Source organism: Pongo pygmaeus, chromosome 3, assembly GCF_028885625.2.
Source record: "Pongo pygmaeus isolate AG05252 chromosome 3, NHGRI_mPonPyg2-v2.0_pri, whole genome shotgun sequence".
NCBI lineage: Eukaryota > Metazoa > Chordata > Mammalia > Primates > Hominidae > Pongo > Pongo pygmaeus.
The window spans coordinates 68,597,316-68,615,999 of record NC_072376.2 but is presented as its reverse complement, the minus strand read 5'-3'; the positions used below and the strand labels follow the sequence as shown (position 1 = coordinate 68,615,999).

The window sequence follows — 18,684 nt, the reverse complement described above, 5'->3', positions numbered from 1 at the left end:
TGAAGGACACACACATCTTGTCAGAAGTGTTGGATCTAAATATAATCATAGGGAAATTATCTGACAGATGGACATTCTGCAAAAACAAGTGGTCTGTCTCCAAAAATGACATTGTCAAGAAAGAAAAAGGCAGGGCACTCTTCTAGAGACTAAGGAAATATGACAGCTAAAAGCAGCGCATGATCCTTGATTGGATCCTGATTGAAAACAGCAGCTATAAAAGAAATTGGGGAATAATTGGGAAATTTGCATGTGGTTGTATATCAGCTAAGAAAGTTAACATTGATACAGTAGTAAGACTGATGATGGTGTTGAAGTGTTTAGGGATGAAGTTTCATTATGTTTGCAACTTTTAAATGGTATAGAAAAATGTATACGTATATGAGAGAGAGTGCATAAATATAAAAAAAGTTAATTGCTGGATCAAGGGGATGGTATATGAGTGGTTATTTGCTATTCTTTCAACTTTTCTGTACATTTAAAATTTTTTTTAAGTGTAGAAAAAATAGGTTATGGATGTGTTTCAACTTCAGGGTTTTGTTCTTTCCTTTGGTATTGTGTTTATATTACTGCCTCAATTTTAAAAAATCAATAAATGAACTCAGGTCATAATTTGCCTTTATTCTGTTTTTCTAGATGTGATACAACAGAAAAACTCAGAAATACTTTGGATTACTTAAGATCATTCTTAAATGATTCTACAAACTTTAAACTTATTTACAGATATGCGTTTGACTTTGCACGGGTGAGTTCTCTGGAGCCTATCCAGATGTTTCTCTCTCTTCCCTCCCCTTTTTAAATTGCCTTTTGAGGTTAGTTTTTACATGCCACAGCAAAAAAACTTGAATAAGTTACTCCCAGGATGCTAGTTAGTTTTCTTTCTACATGTCTGCTTTTGAAAACTAAGTTTGATTCTGGGCAAACATTTTGTAGGTCAGCAAAAAGCTCTAGTGGCAGACGTTTACTGGCTCTTGGAATTGGCTTAGAAGTGACATGGGCGTGCAATACACACTGTCTTAAATGTCTCTTAGATAAGGTTAGGAACAACAAACCTCCTGTTGAGTTTACTAGAATAAGCTAATCATATCTAATTCAGATTCACCCTAGGTGCTATTATTGTATTTGGAAATCATGTGAATTTTAGACCTAAGCTAATTTCTTACATTACTTAATGTAATACATTACTTAAATGTATTTTTCTAATCATCATTTTGAAAAGCAATTACCCTGTTTGTCACATAGTGAGTCAAGTCGAAGTATGTGAAAGTGGTTCCCTTGGAGTGAAATAAAAGTCTTACTTTTCAGCCTAGTCTCCATACATAGTGAATTTTGAAGCACCAGTTGGCATCATACTCAATTCAAACAAAATCTATATCCCATACAATTACAATTTATTCTGAAATGATGTTTTCTGTTAGGTCTGTTTGTTTAGTGGATTCAGGTGACTAGGCTTTCTTGTTTGATTGCACTTTTTTAAGTGATTTTTTTTTTAAGGCAGAGAACTCGGTGACAAATTATTCTTTTTTCCTTACCACCATATTGATTTTTTTCACTTTTTACTCTCTTTGGCTCTGCCAGTTCAGCACCAAAGGTTTATTTGATGGTGAATTTTGATGCATCTTGCAATAATGTTCTCTGTGGTGCCCTCATTCATGCATTTTCCCATTATTACAACCTTCTAGTTAAATCACATCATGCATAGAAATTTATTGATGTTAAAAATGATGAGGTGAAATTCAGATACAGTGTCTGATAAAATGGCATTTGCATAATAGTATATCAAAGTTACATGCCAGGCCAGACGCAGTGGCTCATACCTATAACCCCAGCACTTTAGGAGGCCGAGGCAGAAAGATCACTTAAAGCCAGAAGTTTGAGACCAGCCTGGGTAACATACCCTGTCTCTATAAAAAATAAATAAAAAATTTAAAAATTAGCCAGATATGGTGCCTATAGTTCTAGCTACTCAGGAGGCTGAGGTAAGAGGATTGCTTAAGAACAGGAGTTCGAGGTTAAAAAAAGAAAAAGGAAGTTATTTGCCAGATGCTTTTTTTGCGAGATGCTTTTAGAATAGTTGACTGGTTTCTAGGATTAAATAGTTTATTTCGTGAGGTTTTTTTCTCCTCCCAAAGTCAGCTGTTTCTTATAGTATGGGTAGAAATTCATTTAGAAACATCATACCTTCTCTACCCAAATCAGCTCTATTTTCTAACTTCCTTGATTGGGGGGTCACAGTTCTCCCAGATATCCAATGTGCTTTAGATCCAGGTTCTGCTTTACTCCTCCCTGGCTTCCGTCCTGTTCTGGGGCAGTCACCCTGGCCCATCTCATGAGTGCTCCTTTGGCCCCCTTTTTCTTGGTGCCTCCACTGCAGCCTCACCGGTGGAGGCCTTGCTTCTCCTTACCAGCCCTCTTCCGGTAGCCTCATTCTTTCACTTCTTACCCAGCGCTCACATCACTAGGGTGTCATTCGTCTTCCTTCAGCCCCTGGGTCACTCAGCCACCTTCCTGCTCCCCACAGCCTCTGGTACCTCCCCACTGTCTTTATATCGACCCAGCACTTCCCTGTGTATACGACACAGTTGTTCCCACGGCAGCTCTGAAGGACAGCCAGGGGTGGTTTCAGTCTACTTCACGGAGTAAGAAAGTGCGCTTCAGCAAAGGGGAGAAATGGCCACTTTGTTCATAGTAGATCCATGACTTAAACCTAGGCCTTCTGTCTCCAAGTCTAGTACTCCAGACCCTCACAACTAAGTCCCACGCTTCCCCACGCAACGCCTGCATTATGATGAAATTGCACTAACGGTTCCTCACTGGCCCTGCTTCCTGGCCTCTCTGCATTCTGCCTTTGGGAGTGCTGGGCCCTTGCCTAGAGCCGCGTTTGCACTAGCACAGTGTATCCATCCAGGCCCTGGGTCCAAGCCACGTGCTTCTGCTTCCACACAGCCTCCTGGTCAGCCTGTCAGGGATCAGCCTGTCGGGGTGGGATTGTGCTGGTTTCAGTTACATACGCCTGGTGTCTCCTCTACTTGGCTTTGGAGTTTGAGTACGGTACAGGCCTTAATTTTTCCTGGCAGGTTGAGGGACTCTGTAATTTCTTTCTTTGTACATCCTTTGTTTTAAAGGAGAGTCTCAATTAATATTGGTGAAGTAAGCCCTTTCACATAACAATACATAAAAACAACCATATTTAATCATTGCTTAATTACCAGATAGATTCAGTTTAGCTAAAATATGCTCTAAGATAAATTTTTTAATGAATCCTGTTCTTTTTTGCTTTGTTTTGTTGAGGTGTATCTTCACAAATTTTGAGATGTTACATTTTCATTTTCATTCAGTTAAAAATATTTTCTAGTTCCCCTTGTGAATTCTTTTTTGGCCCATTGATTATTTAGAAGTATGTTATTTTCCAGGTATTTAGGATTTTCCAGATAATCTTTCTATTATTGATAGTTTAATTCTGTTGTGATCAGGGAACATACCCTGTATAATTTTAATCTATTTGATTTATGGTCCAGAATATGGTCTGCTGTGGTGAATATTTTATGCATACTTTAGAAGAATGAATATTCTACTATTGTCAGTGGAGTGTTCTATAAATGTCAATTAGGTCAAGTTATCTGATAGTGTCTTTCAGGTCTTCTGTATTCTTCCTGATTTCTACTTGTTCTATCAATTACCGAGAGAGGAATGTTGAACTCTCCACCTGTATGTCTTCTCTCACCTCTATCACCTTTTTGCTCCACATGTTTTGAAGCACTGATATTAAGTTTAGTATTGTTATATCCTCTTGATGAATTAAGATGCTTTACCGTTATGTAATGTCTCTCTTTATCTCTAGTAATGTTCCTTATACTGAAGTCTACTTTGTCCAATACAAATGTATTCACTCTTTCTTTTTATTAAAGTCTGCATGCTATATCTTTTTTAAATCTTTTACTTTTAACCTGTTTGTTTCTTTATGTTTAAAGTGGGTTTCTTATGGATAGCATGTGGTTGGATCTGACAATATGTGTTTTAACTGGGATGCTGAAACTATTACATTTAATGTAATTATTGATATGGTCAAAATTTATATCTCCTATCTTGCTATTTTTTCTCTATGTATTTTTCCTCTTTTCATGCCTTCTTTTTGGATATTTTCACTATTGCCTTATTAACTTTTTTTTCCTAGTAGTTGCTCTGAGCGTTCCAGTATACATTTTTAAATTTCACAGCCTACCTTCATATAATGTTATGCCACTTCATGTATAATGCAAGAATCTTTACAATTGTGTACTTTCATTTTGCCCTCTCATACTTTATGCTGTTTTTGTCATTTATTTAGGCTATAAATCTCGCAATATGCTGCTATAACTTTTGCTTTAAATTGGCAAAAATGTATTTTATTGTTACTCAGAAATACCAAATATATCATATACATCTATGCTCTTTATTTCTTTTGTGTAGATCCAGATTTCTATCTGGTATCATTTTCCTTCTGCCTAAAAAACTTTAACATTTCTCATAGGATAGATCTGCTGGTGATTAATTCTGTAAGCTTTTATTTTGCCTTCAACTTAGAAGAGACTTCTCTGGGTAAAAAAATTCTAGGTTGACACTTTATTCTTTCAGTACTGCAGTAATGTCTCTGCATTGTCTTTCATCATTTGTAATTATAAATCTGGTGTCATTCTTATCTTTATTCCTCTAAACATGTCTTTTGTTTTCTGACTTTTTATTCTCTTTCCATTGCTTTTTAGCAAGTTTATTATAATATTCCCTGGAATAATTTTCTTTATGTTTATTTTGATTGGGGATTGTTGAGCTTTTTGGATCTGTGGGTTCATAGTTTTTATTAAGTTGGGAAATCTTTCTGCTGTTATTTCTCCAAACATTTTTTCTGTTCTGTCTCTGCTCTTCTGGGACTACAGTTATAACTGTGTTAGGTTGCTTGAATGTGTCCCACAAGCCACTGATGCTGTGTTCCTTTTTATTTTTTCAGTTTTTTCTGTGTCTCATTTTTAATAATTTTTATTACTATGTCTTCCAATATTAATCTTTTCTTTTGCAGTGTTTAATCTGTTAATCTCAACCAATGTATTTTTCATTTCAGATACTATATTTTTCATCTTTAAAAGTTCCATTTGGGTCTTGTTTATGTCTCTAGTTTCTCTCCCCATCATGATAATACTTTTTTCTGCTTCTTTGAATTTCTAGAACGTGTTTATAAGTAGATATTTTTATAGCCTTGTCTTCTGGTTCTATCATCTGTTATTTCTGCGTCTCTTTCTGTTGGTTTATTTTTCTCTTGGTAATGTGAGTCACTTGCCCAGCTTCTTTGCATTGCTTGTATTTTTTTTTTTTAATTGGAGCTGGATATTATGAATTTTAGGTATTTGGTTGCTGTGGGTTTTGTTGTATTCCTTTAGATAGCATTGAGTTTGTTTGTTTTTTAAGTGCATAATTTACTTGGAATCAGCTTGATCCTTGGAAGGGCTGTCCAAAGCAGTCTTGATAGGGATGATTTGGTCCCACTACTAAGGCAATATTTTTTTTTGAGGATTCTACCCAATGCCTTGTGTGCTATGAGATCTTTCCATGCTGACTGGTGGGACTACAAACTGTCCCCAGCCCTGAGTAAACCCTGGGGACTTCTGCTCACTCATTTGCAATGTTTCTTTTCAAACTCAGGTTGTTTCTTCACATGTTTATATGGCCAAAGACTGAAGGAGACCACTCTGGAGACCTTCACATCTCTTTGTGTAGTTCCCACCTCACTAGTATTTGGCTGCATAAATTATAGTTATCTTTGCCACCTTGAACTCCAAGCTCTGTCTTTTCCAACTCAGCCAGATTGCTGGGCCCAGTTTTGGGTTCCCCCTCCTTTACTATGGCCTAGAAACCACCTCCACATAGTAAGCTGGTATCAACCTAAGGCTTACCTGATTTATTTTCTTTTTCTTGGGGATCACAGTCCTGTCTTGCCTGTTTTTCATCGTCTGAAGCCGTCATTTCATCTTTTTGTCCAATTTCCTGGTTGTTTTTAAGTGGAAAGGGAAATCTTGCCTGTTAGCCTATCTTGGTTGGAAGAAGAACTCAAACCTCATTTTTTTCCCCTCTCAAATCTTTTTTTTCCTACTAGAAAAGTGGACTCCTGGAGGTAAAAACTCAATTAACCAGCAGTGGACCTTTTAAAAATCACACTTTAATGAAAATTGAGCTTTATGATATAATTTTAATATCCTAAATATTATATTGCAACTAACAATGGTGGTATATATTAAATATTCTGAATTCTGCTTTAATATGCTGGGAAAGAAACTACAGTACACCACCAGAAAATGATAAAATAGCCCCTTGAACAGCTCTCTACCAAAATTGCAGCCCTAAGGGGCTGATCATTTCTTTCTTCCCCTTTGAACCTTGTAGCCAATTTAAAATAGTACTTGGCTATAAAGTTGTGTTATTTTTCTCCTAATTTGTCTTTGACTTGAACTTATTTATAGTTCTATATGATGCTTGAGAGCTGAAAGGATCCTCAGAAGTCATCTGGTCCAGGCCTATCAATGTAGGATGATGAGATTGAGAGCCAGCGAGGAGGGGCAGCAGCAGGGCCCGCATCTGCCCTTGACGTCCAGGCCAGTGTCCTTCACAGAGCCACATTGCGTTTCCCTCCACAAAGCTCTCCTCCTGCTGTGGAATCTTGCTAGAAGAAAACGGTGGGATATACACAAGGGCCAACATGATCAGTTCTCTTCTACAAGTTGGAATTTTGCCTCAGTATTTTTATGCATAGGGTTTTTTGCCCTCAATATAAATTTTATTATATAAACAATTATTGTTATATGGATTCTTTTAAATAAAGCAGCCATTTTTCCTTGCTTCCTTTTTAAAAAAGGACCTAGTGAGAACAAGATTAGATGAAGAGAATAGACTTAAAATACTATATAATTTTTCATTAATCTGAGACTAGTTATAAGTATCAGTCCATTGGACTCTTGTCTCTGTGGTGGAGACAAGCTTGCTGGTTCAAGGGTTGTGCAGAGGCTGGCGCATGGCATTTGGAGGAGGGTGGGTGTGGGGTTGAGTGGGGCGCTGATCAGCAACATTGAGGGCCAGGTGAGAGCAGAGACCACGGATTTGCAGCACTGTTGTTCTCCACAGAGTAGGATGTGTTTCTAGCATTGCAGTCCTGCCTTGATGCAGGAAGGTACAGATTTAGAGTGAGAAGTTTGAGAGGAGCCCTGGTGGAGTGATCAAGGTGAACCAGACAGAATCAGGAAGGAAACAAAGTTAGGAGAAGCTGCTAGAGAGGGAGAGAAAGGGAGGCCTTTCAGGAGAAGGGGAACGAGTGAAAGGGAAGATGGGAGGAGGGCACTGGAGAGGTCGCCTTTTCACTTCTTGAAATAAAACCTTAAAGAAGTCGAATGAAGAGTCTTGTGGAGGCAGAACACTCCAGTGGGAATGGTTTTTACTGAGAGGTAATCTTGTGGCAGGTTAGAGAGCAAGTCTGTCAGCCCCTCCATGTACTCTCTTTCCCAGCAGAACGTGCCAGCTGCTCTTCTCCAGTGTTTCTGAGGCTGTGTTTCAGGAAGCTGTAAGCAGCCACACAGGTTCCAGCTGGAACACTGTCCTCCTCTCTGTACCACAATGGCCAAATCAGAAATGAATAGGGATGTTACTCATAGAATTCACCAAGGAAAATTTTGCTAGGTCTTGTGTTCAACAACCCCTGTTATCAGAGAAATCCTCTTGAAGCTTAACCTAAATCTCCTGCAATCATTTGGATTCACTTCCTCTTCTGATTTGAGTCAGCCTTTCATTTGTTAGTTGATGTATTTGTCCAATTTCCTTCTCCACACAACCCACCCCCGACCTCAAACACACATGTGTCCACGTGCACACTCATACACTCTCCTCACACTTTCCCTCATACTTCATTGTCAATTACAAAGAAAACAGAAGGTAGGCCTGGGTGATAGTAAGAATAAGAATATGATGGAGTCATCTAACCCCAGGTCTATTACACTGAAAATCTTAGTTTTATCCCTAAGATTCCTCTTTAGTTGTTGCAGAGCCAGGCAAATTTGCTTAGCAGTTATTGGTAGAGCCCACTGGCCTGTATGTTTCTTCATATGGAAATCTCTCTTCCCTCCTTACTTCTGAGGGAAGCAGCCTGGTAGGCAGTGAAGAGCTCCAGCTTGGAGTCAACTTCCTAGCTCAAGTTCCAGCTCTACCATTTATTGACTTTATTTAACTCCTTGTGCCTCAGTTTCCTTATTTATAAATTGGGGATTATAGTAGTCCCTGTTTACTAATAGAGGTGAAATGAGTTTAAGTGTAAGGCACTTAGAACAGTTTCTAGCTTGAAGTAAGTTCTCAGGAAAAGTTAACCATAGAATTAGAAATAATTGTTGAATTCTTCACTGATATTAATTACCTAGGTGTCTGCAGACGTCGTTTCAAATAATGACATTTTTTTAGAGTAGTGCTTACAGTAGTAGAATCAGATTGTACCAAATAAAATAATAAAGAAAGCCTGTGCCAGCTGGCAGATGTTTTCCTTTTGTTTTAAAGGAAGTGTCAAGAATTGAGCTTAATTGATTGCCTTGCAAACATTGTTATCTCTAAACTAATGTTAGCTAAGTTCTAAGAGCACAATTAAACTCCCATTCAAAAAATTATTTTGCTATATTTTTGGTTTCATAAACTGAGCCACAATATTTAAGATATGAGCTTTTTACAGCCCTGTATTTTTATCTTTTGGTTACTTAGGTTAGCTGGGTTAAGAGGGACTGCATTTTCTCTATGTCTGTTTTTCCCGTGGCCTCAATTGGAACACCATGACACATGTAATAGGTCTTCACTTAAGGCCTTTTGATTTCATGTACCACTTTCTGACTTCACCATTTATGTTTGGAATTGTGATTGCCTGTATATTATTTCTTGATTCCAGCTAGTCTGTCTTGAAAATCTTCTGGGTTTTTATTTTTCCTGTTGAATTTTTTTCTTTGTAATTTTAATAATTCAGGGTTCCTCTTTTCATATGTAAGTCTTAAGCTGTAAAGTTTGGTATAAATTGGAAATACATCTTTTGAAATAGGGGCCTTTGATTTAGCAGATCTGGATACTCAGATGTTTAAAGGTTCATTTTTGTAATATATTTATATTTACATGTTTACAGTTAACTATTTTGTTTCAGTTGTTAAGTCATTTGTGTCATCTAAGAAAAAAATGCTTAATTGTCACCTCTTAGAGGAGGACCTATACTGAAACAGTAGTATGTAAACAAAGGCACTGGTTTTTTATTTCATACTAGAACTCTAAATCAGATTTTAATAAAATTTCACTGTTCTCTACACTAGCTCTTAGTCTTTAGCTTACGGAGTACATTTATTCCATTTATAAAATATAATGTAGAATATTTAGAGTAGCATCCTTTGGTTTTGCAGCTGTAGTATATACCATTCTATAACTTCTATTTTTAATCTACATTAAGGAAGACCACAAAGAAGAATCTAGTTGTATATTGTGGGGGATTGGTGTATCTTTCGTGTATAGAGCCTGTTCAGTTTGTATTATTATTTGAAAAATGACACAAAACTCCTTTGCTTTTTATCTTAGTAAATTAAAGTTTATGAAATACCTACATACACATTTTGGGTCAAGAGGTGGTTAGGGAGAGATGTTTTCATTTCCTTCTCCTTTAACCTTGATGGGCCTTCTGGGGATGCTGGTTGGCTCTTGGCAGGCTCTTAAGGTACCTTCTGTCTAATTCTGACCTTGGGATCCAGGAATCTGTTGGTCTGCCCCTTGCTCCTTGGTGCTCCATGAGCAGAGAGTCACAGGATTTGTGTTGACAGCATATAATTTTAATTTCTTACAAAGAGCTTTTGGATGTCTTTACTGTACTCCTTGAATTTGTTACGGTGATTTTTTTTTTAAATGCCTATAAAGTTGATGGCTGCCTGATAGCATCCTGGGAGATTCATTTCACTCTTAATTGGGAACCCCTTTGCAGAGAATGTTATTAGGATCATTGTTGTCAGAGAACCCCCTGCGAGTGTCTCCAATTTTGATGTTTAGTAGATGTTTGCTGTGGGAGCTCTCGACTGTTGTTCCCGGGAATTTTGAGTGTTTCCAGTCACGGTCATTTGCACATAGCCACAAGTCCACTCACAGGAAATGTTGGTTATCAGTGAGATGCCACTATTCAGATTGTGAGTGCATCCATAATATCTTTCTCTTATTTGCTAGGCCGAAGATGGTGTTAGTGATTGCGAGCTGCTGGCTGGCACCCTTGCAGAGCAGGAGTAAGTGAGTGCTGTTCAGCTTTCCAGTCCTGTGAGTCTGATGCCTTTCCTCCATGTTTTGGCATCACTGCCAAACATATGCATTGAAATCCTTCATGATCATCAGTGTGTCAGATGATTATATTGTTGCAAAGAGTCTGTCCAGGTCTTCTGTATCTTTTTTTTCTTTTTTGTCACCTTAGTGTATGTCCATTGTGACGGGGACATAGGCATTGATGATGGTGGAAGAAGGCACAATATATATCACAGCAAGACTAGAGATTTGGGGTTTAGTGAATGATTACAAACTCTGCAAAGGGAAAACTCTTCCAGAGCGCCAGTGTTGTCAGCCCAGTGCTGCATGAGCTGTTGTTCAACAAATGGACTTTGGCCGAGTCCTGTGGTGCCGCGTGTGTTTCTCAACAGTTTACTCGTTTATCTTGTGGATTGCTTCATAGTATGGTGTGCTGTTGCCGTCTGCCACACCTGTGTTACAGGGTAAGAGGAAGTTTTCCATTTGCTTGCACAGTGCATCACAGAAGTGTAAGCCCTTGAAACACAACAAACCAATGCAGTTTGGCTGGCAAAAGGCAGGCAGTCTCTAGATCACCTCTTCTGCTGTCCTCTTCTACATTGGGAGTGCGTACTGCAGCCCTGAGCAGGACAGTACATATGGCCAAGGGACAGGCAGAGAACCCTGTGGAAAGGAGGTCCCACCTGTTTGCATAGAACTGTGGAACTGGGATACACCTGCCCTCATCAGACTTAAGTTATGTGACCTCTGAAAGAAGGGTGATGTGGAGCCATCTGACCTGGTCTATTCATGGACAGTCGTTACACTTCACAACTGAGACCAAAAGGCCAGATCTATTGCACATCTTCCTTAGGCAACAAGTTTCCTTGTCTTCATCTACCTTCATTGTTGTTGTTAAGTGAGGCCCTTACATTTGCTGTATTAAGTCCCAATTCAGGGTCATGGCTAGAAATGGTTTGTGTACTAAAGAATACTTCACTGTTAAGAGTCCTTGCAGTGATGATTTATTTTATCAGGAGGTATATATGGCTGCATATGTGGCTTAGGGTGGTGGTCACAGCATCATCCCTTAATTTGAACATTTAGATTCCACTGCACTGGGCTAGCCAGGCACTTTCTCCCTTTGTAAAAAAATACTTTTACAAATTTCCACTGTAGTTAAGATACCACATGGAGGCTAGCTTTGGATATGTAAGGTATGCTTATGGTCCCAGGCCCTCTATTCCTTTCCATGGAAACTGACCACTTGTTCTGGAATGGAAGCATATAAGAAAGACGGAAATGAGAAATTAGGATCCTTAATTGCAAATGTAAGTGGAATGAGCTTACCCTGCCCATATTTAGGTTTATGTTCTTATCTTTTTTCTGGTGTCCTTATGAAATGTTGTCTTTCACTTGGTTACTAGTTAGGAGTATTTTACTAGGAAATTTACATCTAAAAAATCTATCTATCTATCTGTCTATTGAAGGACTGTATTGATAGACTTCCTGCCTTCCGCCAGAGTGGGTAGATGAATATATCCTCTGATTTAGAGAGACACTTCAGAGCCCCAGCATTTGGTATGAGCTAAAGTTAATTCCAGCATGTTTAGGTTCAAGAAAAATATTTATCAATGAAATCAAATTGATTTCATTTAATAAAAAATCGTTTTTATTAAGGAAACCTGATTCCTAATCATAGGCATCAAAACCTTTAAGCTCCGTTGAGTTATAGGCTTTATGGTCAACAATTAGGATTCTGATGATTATCATAAATGTCAAACAAGCAAGTGATTGAGTTACAAGTTTTTATTAATCCCACGAAAAGCCTGTAGAAACTGCTACGACGTAACTAATTGATTTTGCGTTAGGGTGATCATTCAGTTGACAAATCTTTCTCACAGTAAATTTATATAATATCGCAATGCCCAAGCCTTCCATTGTGTTTGACTACCTCTCCTCCCTAACCTTAGTCTGGATGCAGGGTCTTTAAGGTGTATGATAAATGAGCTGTTTACTAATTTCCTGTTGAAGTGAATACACATTTGCAATTATGGGAATTTATTATTTGGGGGCATCTGGCTCATCCTTGTTTTTGTTTGTTAAACAGGAAAAGGACCAGCGCAGCCTAGACATAAACACTGCCAAGTGCATGTTGGGACTGTTATTAGGAAAAATATGGCCCCTTTTTCCAGTTTTTCACCAATTCTTAGAGGTACCAAATTGTTGTTTTATGAAATGTATGTTTGCTTGCTTAGAACTACCAAATAACTTTATTCACCCGTTGTATGTAATTTTTTGTTTGTTGTACGTTTCTGCCTGTGTAGGAATTACGGTGACATAATTGCTGTCAGTCAGCAACTACCTATCTTCCTGGAGTGCATCTGTGTATGCGTTTAATGTTGTGTTGCTTCATTCCACATTAAAAATGCATCCGAAACAGCCACAGCTCTGTCCTTTTCTCTCTTTTCTCATCCCCATTTTAAAGCTTCACTTTCGTTTAGATTTTCTGTTCTTCATAACAATAGAGAAAGAAGATTTACTTTCTTTTGACTTTAGATGAACTTCTACTTTTATTAAGCAGAGGTTTAAAAGACAGTCATCTGCCTTCTTACCAAAATTAGTTTGTAGTATGTTCTTATCTACTCTTATCACCAAGTAACTTGAGGACCTTAGATCAATCTAAGTATTAGGCAAACTGTCAATATCTCCTTCAGTTTAAGTTGTCTTCAGATCAGTATCAAAACAATCCAGCACTTTATTCCATCATTGTTTGTGTGCTTTAAGTATTGATGATCAGAAATTCTGAGCTACTGGTTTTGTTGAAGTGTCATTCTGTGGGACCTGGAAGTATATGGGATACAAGTTTGAGTTACTTGGGTTGTCATATATGGCATCCTCCTTTCCCTCCTGCCCCAAGCCCTTCTAAAAAGTGTCCTTTGCTTGCAAGGATGAGGGTGTTGGGTCTTTGAGAAAATGCTGGGCCGTATGATGACTCTGGCTTCACTCTTGAATAATCTTTCTCACAACTTACTTTATGTAATGGTCCAGAAAATTTTTAATATCTGATAGGATTCTTTGAGAACTGTTATTAAAAATTTCTTTTAACATTAGTAACTGGGACTCCTCAAAAATTTAAAAACTAGTTTTACGTAAGTATCTGTTTACCCAAAGTAGTCCATGTTGACATATGATCTGTTCTAATTTCTCTGACAATCCCTTGAGATGAGTTAGCATTATTTGGAAAAATAAATAGAAATAGTTCCCTGTTCTCAGAGACTTTAGCTGGATTTGCACCTGTGTGTAAAGAGTCTTAAGCTGGAAGACCTGGCCTGGAGGAAATCTGACTTTGCGTAATTCCAGGTGCATCATCAACTGTTTCAGGACTGGTTTTTGCTTTTACTTGCTTAGAAAGTTAAACTTGTAGTCTGTGCTTTGTTCTCTCTCTTACATTAGTTTGCGTTTTTCTTTTAAAAAGACAGTATTCCTCTCATTTCAGCTTTTCTTGTGTTTGCATCCTCAAAACAACCATTGACTCAACTCTCTTTGCTTTTTATGTATTTGTATTGTTTTACTATGTTTCTGATTTTAGTGGGGAAGATTTAAAAATCATTGGTTCTGGATTTTATTTATGAATCTTCATACAGGGATACTGTATTTTTAAATAGATACATGGCAAATTTCTTGTCTAAGAGGAATAGAAAAACGATTTCACAGCTATTCTAGCTTCTTTTATGATCAGATTCGAGTTTTGAATTGTTAGAAGAGCAATATTTTTCTGTGATAAGAACACCTAGTTTTGAGACCACTTGCAGCACTTACCAGATCTCATCAAGTAACCTGCTGCTGCATGTGCTTTAAGCCGAAGGCTTGGCCATGGGCAGTGCTGGTTATGTCAGGGATTATATTAATGGGAGCTACTCTTTATTTAGCACTTACTTTGTGCCAAACACTGAATGAAGTGCTTCACATAAATTAGTAAATGATCTCTTTTAATTCTTACAGTATCTTTATGAAGTAGATATTATCCCCATTTTATATAAAACGTCTTTTGCAGTTTAGAATTTTCACTTCTGGGGATATATAATCATGTTATTTTGATGTGCTTTCCATTTTGTATTGAGACCCTGTCATATTTTTGTAATGACAATTGTCATCTTAAATTCTACTCTTGCTGTCCCTCACCATCCTCCTAGATTGGTGCTTAACAAACCTCAAACGGAAAGAGTTAACCTTACATGAACTTAATTAAGTTGATTCATAAAGCAATTGAAACCGTCCCATTTGTTCATTTTAAGTGTCAGTAATTCATATTACTTTTCCCTCCTTCAGCAATCAAAATACAAAGTTATTAATAAAGACCAGTGGTGCAATGTCCTAGAGTTTAGCAGAACAATTAATCTTGACCTCAGCAACTATGATGAAGATGGAGCATGTAAGTACCGCCGCTACCATTCTGCCATTCATGTACATTTCTATATCATCCTCATTGGGAAACGCTTCAGCTACATTATTATTATTATTGTTATTGTTATTATTATTATTACTACTGTCTCTCTCTTTCTCTCCAGGGCCAGTTTTGTTGGACGAGTTTGTGGAGTGGTATAAAGACAAACAGATGTCCTAGGACTTTATGCATAGCAGCGAGAGAGTCACTGTTACCACAGTTTTGTCACCCATTAGCCATAAATTGCTGTTTGTATCAAAGCGCATGCTGCTTCTCTTGCACTGTTTCCCTTTCGCAGGGACATGTTGGTGTTTGCTATTGAATTGGCCAGCTCTGCTTGCTGTGTGGCATTGTTCTCTTGGAAGGCTGCTTTGCAGTTTGTATTTACACTACAGATTGGTGAATTTGCCAACGTCCTCACTGTGATTATGTGTATATTGCTGTTTAAATTTTGTATATGTGTATAAAAGGAAAAAGCTTCACCTAGAGATTATTTCTGAGAAATGTATTGTAAAAATAATTTTGTGGCATTTCTAGTCCCTTTTTTTGAATGAACCAATTATACTTTATTTGGTCTCCTATGTAGCATTTCAGAAAACAAGACAAAACTGTTACCATGAACAAACATTGCCAGAATTAACCTTACTGTTTAAGAGGCCAACTTCTGGAAGGAGGTAGGAGTCATAACTTTTCAGAGGCATATGCCAAATATCATTTGGTATACTTAACAATATTAGTGTTTTAAAATGATGAGTTATAATTATTTGAACATATAGATATGTAACATGCCACAAATCATTTCCACCACGCAAGGTATATAAGTTGTTTATTTTTTAGTGTTAAAACTATAGTAGCTTGAATATAGGTACCAATGAACAAATTCAAATTGCACCTCTTTTCTTAAAAGAATGGGATTTAAACTCTTGTAAACATTCTTTAACTTTTTTGTTTGTTTTCTTTTTTTCCTTTTGCATTCTTCTAGCCAGTGATTGATCTGCTAATGCTTTCTTTGCCACTCAAAGTAAAATTTATTTTGCCTCCTCAATGAAAATCTCATGGTTTTGCTGGCTGTTTATAACTGCATCGCACTTCTAGTTGTGGCTTGAATTTTCAGTTAAGCTTTCATGGTATGTAATTTTCCAGCCTTTTGAGAAAACAAGCATACTATAAGTGAGAGCTGTTTTGTTTTCCTTGTTTGTTTGTTTCATGCTAGGCTTTTCCTGGCAGCATGTCCATTGCAGGCAGTGGACAAGAAACCACCAGCATTGAGCTAACCCAGTACATGCTAGGACCTGTCCTAGAGGGGCCACTTTTCATTACCTGAGTTATTTGTACAGAGGGGCGATAGCCATTATTTTTGTGGATGAGGAAACAAGAATAAACAGAATGGTGTTTTTAGGTTTGTATTTTATCTTTTTTTTTTTTTTTTTTTTTTTTTGCCATTCTTGAGGAAATATAGAGATGACATGTTTTCACCCCAACTATCTGGTGCTATTGAATGACTAATTCAGTCCTTAAAGTTCTGTGAAAACACAAAAGTCTAATGATTTGAGTGAGTAAAAGGTAATGGTGCATTTGAACAAGTAAATGCTGTCGTGGTCAGCAAGATCCGTGATTTGAGCATGTGATGATTGGAAAAAGGTTTGGGTTATTTGGAAGTCTGGCTAAAACTTCTTTCGGGTGACATGTGATCCTTTAAATGGCATTAAGTGAATAAAGCACACAGACAATGCTACTCTTGATCACTATTTTACCATTTCTTTGCAAACAGTGTTCACATTTTCATATTTTTTCCCTAACTGAACCACCAAAGAAAGAAATTTTGTATGTATATACAGTGTGTGTGTGTATACAAAATCATGATATAGTAGAATGCAACTACTTTCTTTTTCTACCAAACGAAAGGTTTTATTTGCTGTGAAATAAACCAGAAGTTTAAAAAACCCTGTAGTGATTAAGCATACTTAACCACTCCTTGTTTGTAGATTCACTTTCAACCTTAAAAATTAATACCAGTTTGCATAAACCAATATCTGTAAAGAACAGAAAATGTTGATGGCAAGCAACAGCTATTAAGACTGATGTGACGGATGCATTTGTTTTGCAGTGGTGGCTGGCCTAGGCAGGTTTGGATCTGTGAAGAATTGATTCATTTTCAAAATTATTCCATAAAGTTAAAAAGTTACACTTTAAAGGCAACAGGTCATACAGTTCTTTAAATTTGATCAACTGTAGCTTTATTTAAAGCAAATATAAATCATAGATGAAGTTATTTTAAACATTATGTTAGAATATAGAGATTTTTTTAAAATGCTAATAAGCACAGTTAATTCTAAAATGAGAGGATTGTTACAGGAGGGAGATGTTACAGTTAATCCACAATCAACATTTTGATGGTAGGGAAAAAACTGCGTAAAAACTATTGCATTATGTATGATAAGAAAGTAAGTATTCCAAAGGGATAATCTTGCATATTAAGAAAACTCCAAATAATCTTTAAATTGCCTTGAAAAATAAACCTCTGTGACTGCTGAGCGGCAGAGTGCTTACCCTTGGTTGTCTTGATTTTATATAGTTATTTCTAAGGGGAGAAAAAGAGGTCAGACAGAGTAATATGCTACATTTTCTTAAAAACTTCTCTAAGTTGCACAAAATTGAACAATCATCAAGCACTTATTTACTGGCTAATGTTGAATAAATTAGGGTGCCTTCATCTGGGTTTTCTTTAGTACCTAAGTCTACAACCCTTTCTCTTTTTCTATTGTGTTTCAAACTCCACATTGCAATACTCTGTTGTCATGGAATACAACCTTTAGATGTTTACTGCTGAAGTAGGTCAGAAATTGTATTATTTGATTTGCCTCAAACATCCACTGTAATGTTACATGCACCTTTTTTGAAGCATGAACTCTGAATTACGTTTTTATAAATCTGACTAGGCAAACCTAGATTCTGGTTTCACAATGGATTTATTTTGTCTCTCAGTCTCCATTTTAACAGTGCTTCTGAAGTTTATACAGAAAGCTTTAAAAGTTAGTTTGTGCCCTTGGTTTTTATTCTTAAAACTGCTAAAATACCTCTGTAAGCCTTATCCTTTATTCTTTCATATGTTGTATAATAAATGTATAGATTTCATTGACCAACTAAAATGTTGGGTGTCTGTAAATGAGACCAAACCATGGGTTGCTTTTTTCATAAAATAATTTCTATTGGGGGTTACTGTTCAATGACAGCAGGTAACCTATAACTGTGAATGCTTCGTGTCGTCAGTATTTGCATTACATTCATAAAAGTGTGCAAGTCCTGTGACTCCCAGCTTAACTGAAATACTGTTATGCCACCTAACTTGAGTACAGCAAACTGGTTTTAGGTTTCAATGAAATTGATGTAAAATGATATCCCATAAATAAAAAGTATTTGTGTTTGGTTTCAGAACAGATGTGTACATTTTTTCTTCTCTCTTCTGGCTTTCTCTTCAAAAACCATTTAAGGTAGTCTTTAAAGCATTTTTTATCCTTTTTTGTTTGTTTTTTTCCCAACTTTTTCTATTGAAAATTTCCAAAGCTACAATAATATAATGAACACCTGTGTACCTGTCACTTAGATTTTCCACTTGTTAACATTTTACTGTATTTCCTGCCTTACTCTTGGGCTATACATGTGTGTGTACTTCTCACTTTCTGTAAATAGATTCTGAGAGTAAATTACATTATGACACATCACACCTGTTATTTTGGAATAAGGGCATTCACCTATAACCATGATACAATGATCACACTCAAGAAGTTTAATGGTGGTACTATATTATAATAAACAGTGCATATTTAAATATCCCCATTTGTACCAGTCATGTTCTGGATAGCTATTATCTTTTTAATCCAGGGATAAGCATTATATTTAGTTGTTACGTCTCTTTAGTCTCTTTTAATCTAGAACACTTTCAGATACAG

At 36.9% G+C, this 18,684-nt stretch overlaps 1 protein-coding gene across 10 annotated transcripts in view; it reads left to right on the top strand.

Moving 5' to 3' along the window:
• DCUN1D4 (defective in cullin neddylation 1 domain containing 4) overlaps nucleotides 1–18,169 on the top strand; it is an 82,376-nt gene extending 64,207 nt beyond the window's left edge. For 5 of the 10 annotated variants that reach the window (XM_063663699.1, XM_063663698.1, XM_063663700.1 and 2 more), the window contains exons 8-11: nucleotides 637–745; nucleotides 12,398–12,502; nucleotides 14,620–14,722; nucleotides 14,859–18,169. In XM_063663699.1, the coding sequence (XP_063519769.1) occupies nucleotides 637–745; nucleotides 12,398–12,502; nucleotides 14,620–14,722; nucleotides 14,859–14,914 (373 nt within the window). In that variant the 3' untranslated portion in view covers nucleotides 14,915–18,169. Of the gene's footprint in view, nucleotides 1–636; nucleotides 746–10,239; nucleotides 10,296–12,397; nucleotides 12,503–14,619; nucleotides 14,723–14,858 lie in introns of those variants that run through there. The other 5 variants (XM_063663702.1, XM_063663703.1, XM_063663701.1 and 2 more) reach the window with 2 other exon arrangements.
• The last annotated feature ends 515 nt before the right edge of the window (nucleotides 18,170–18,684 follow it).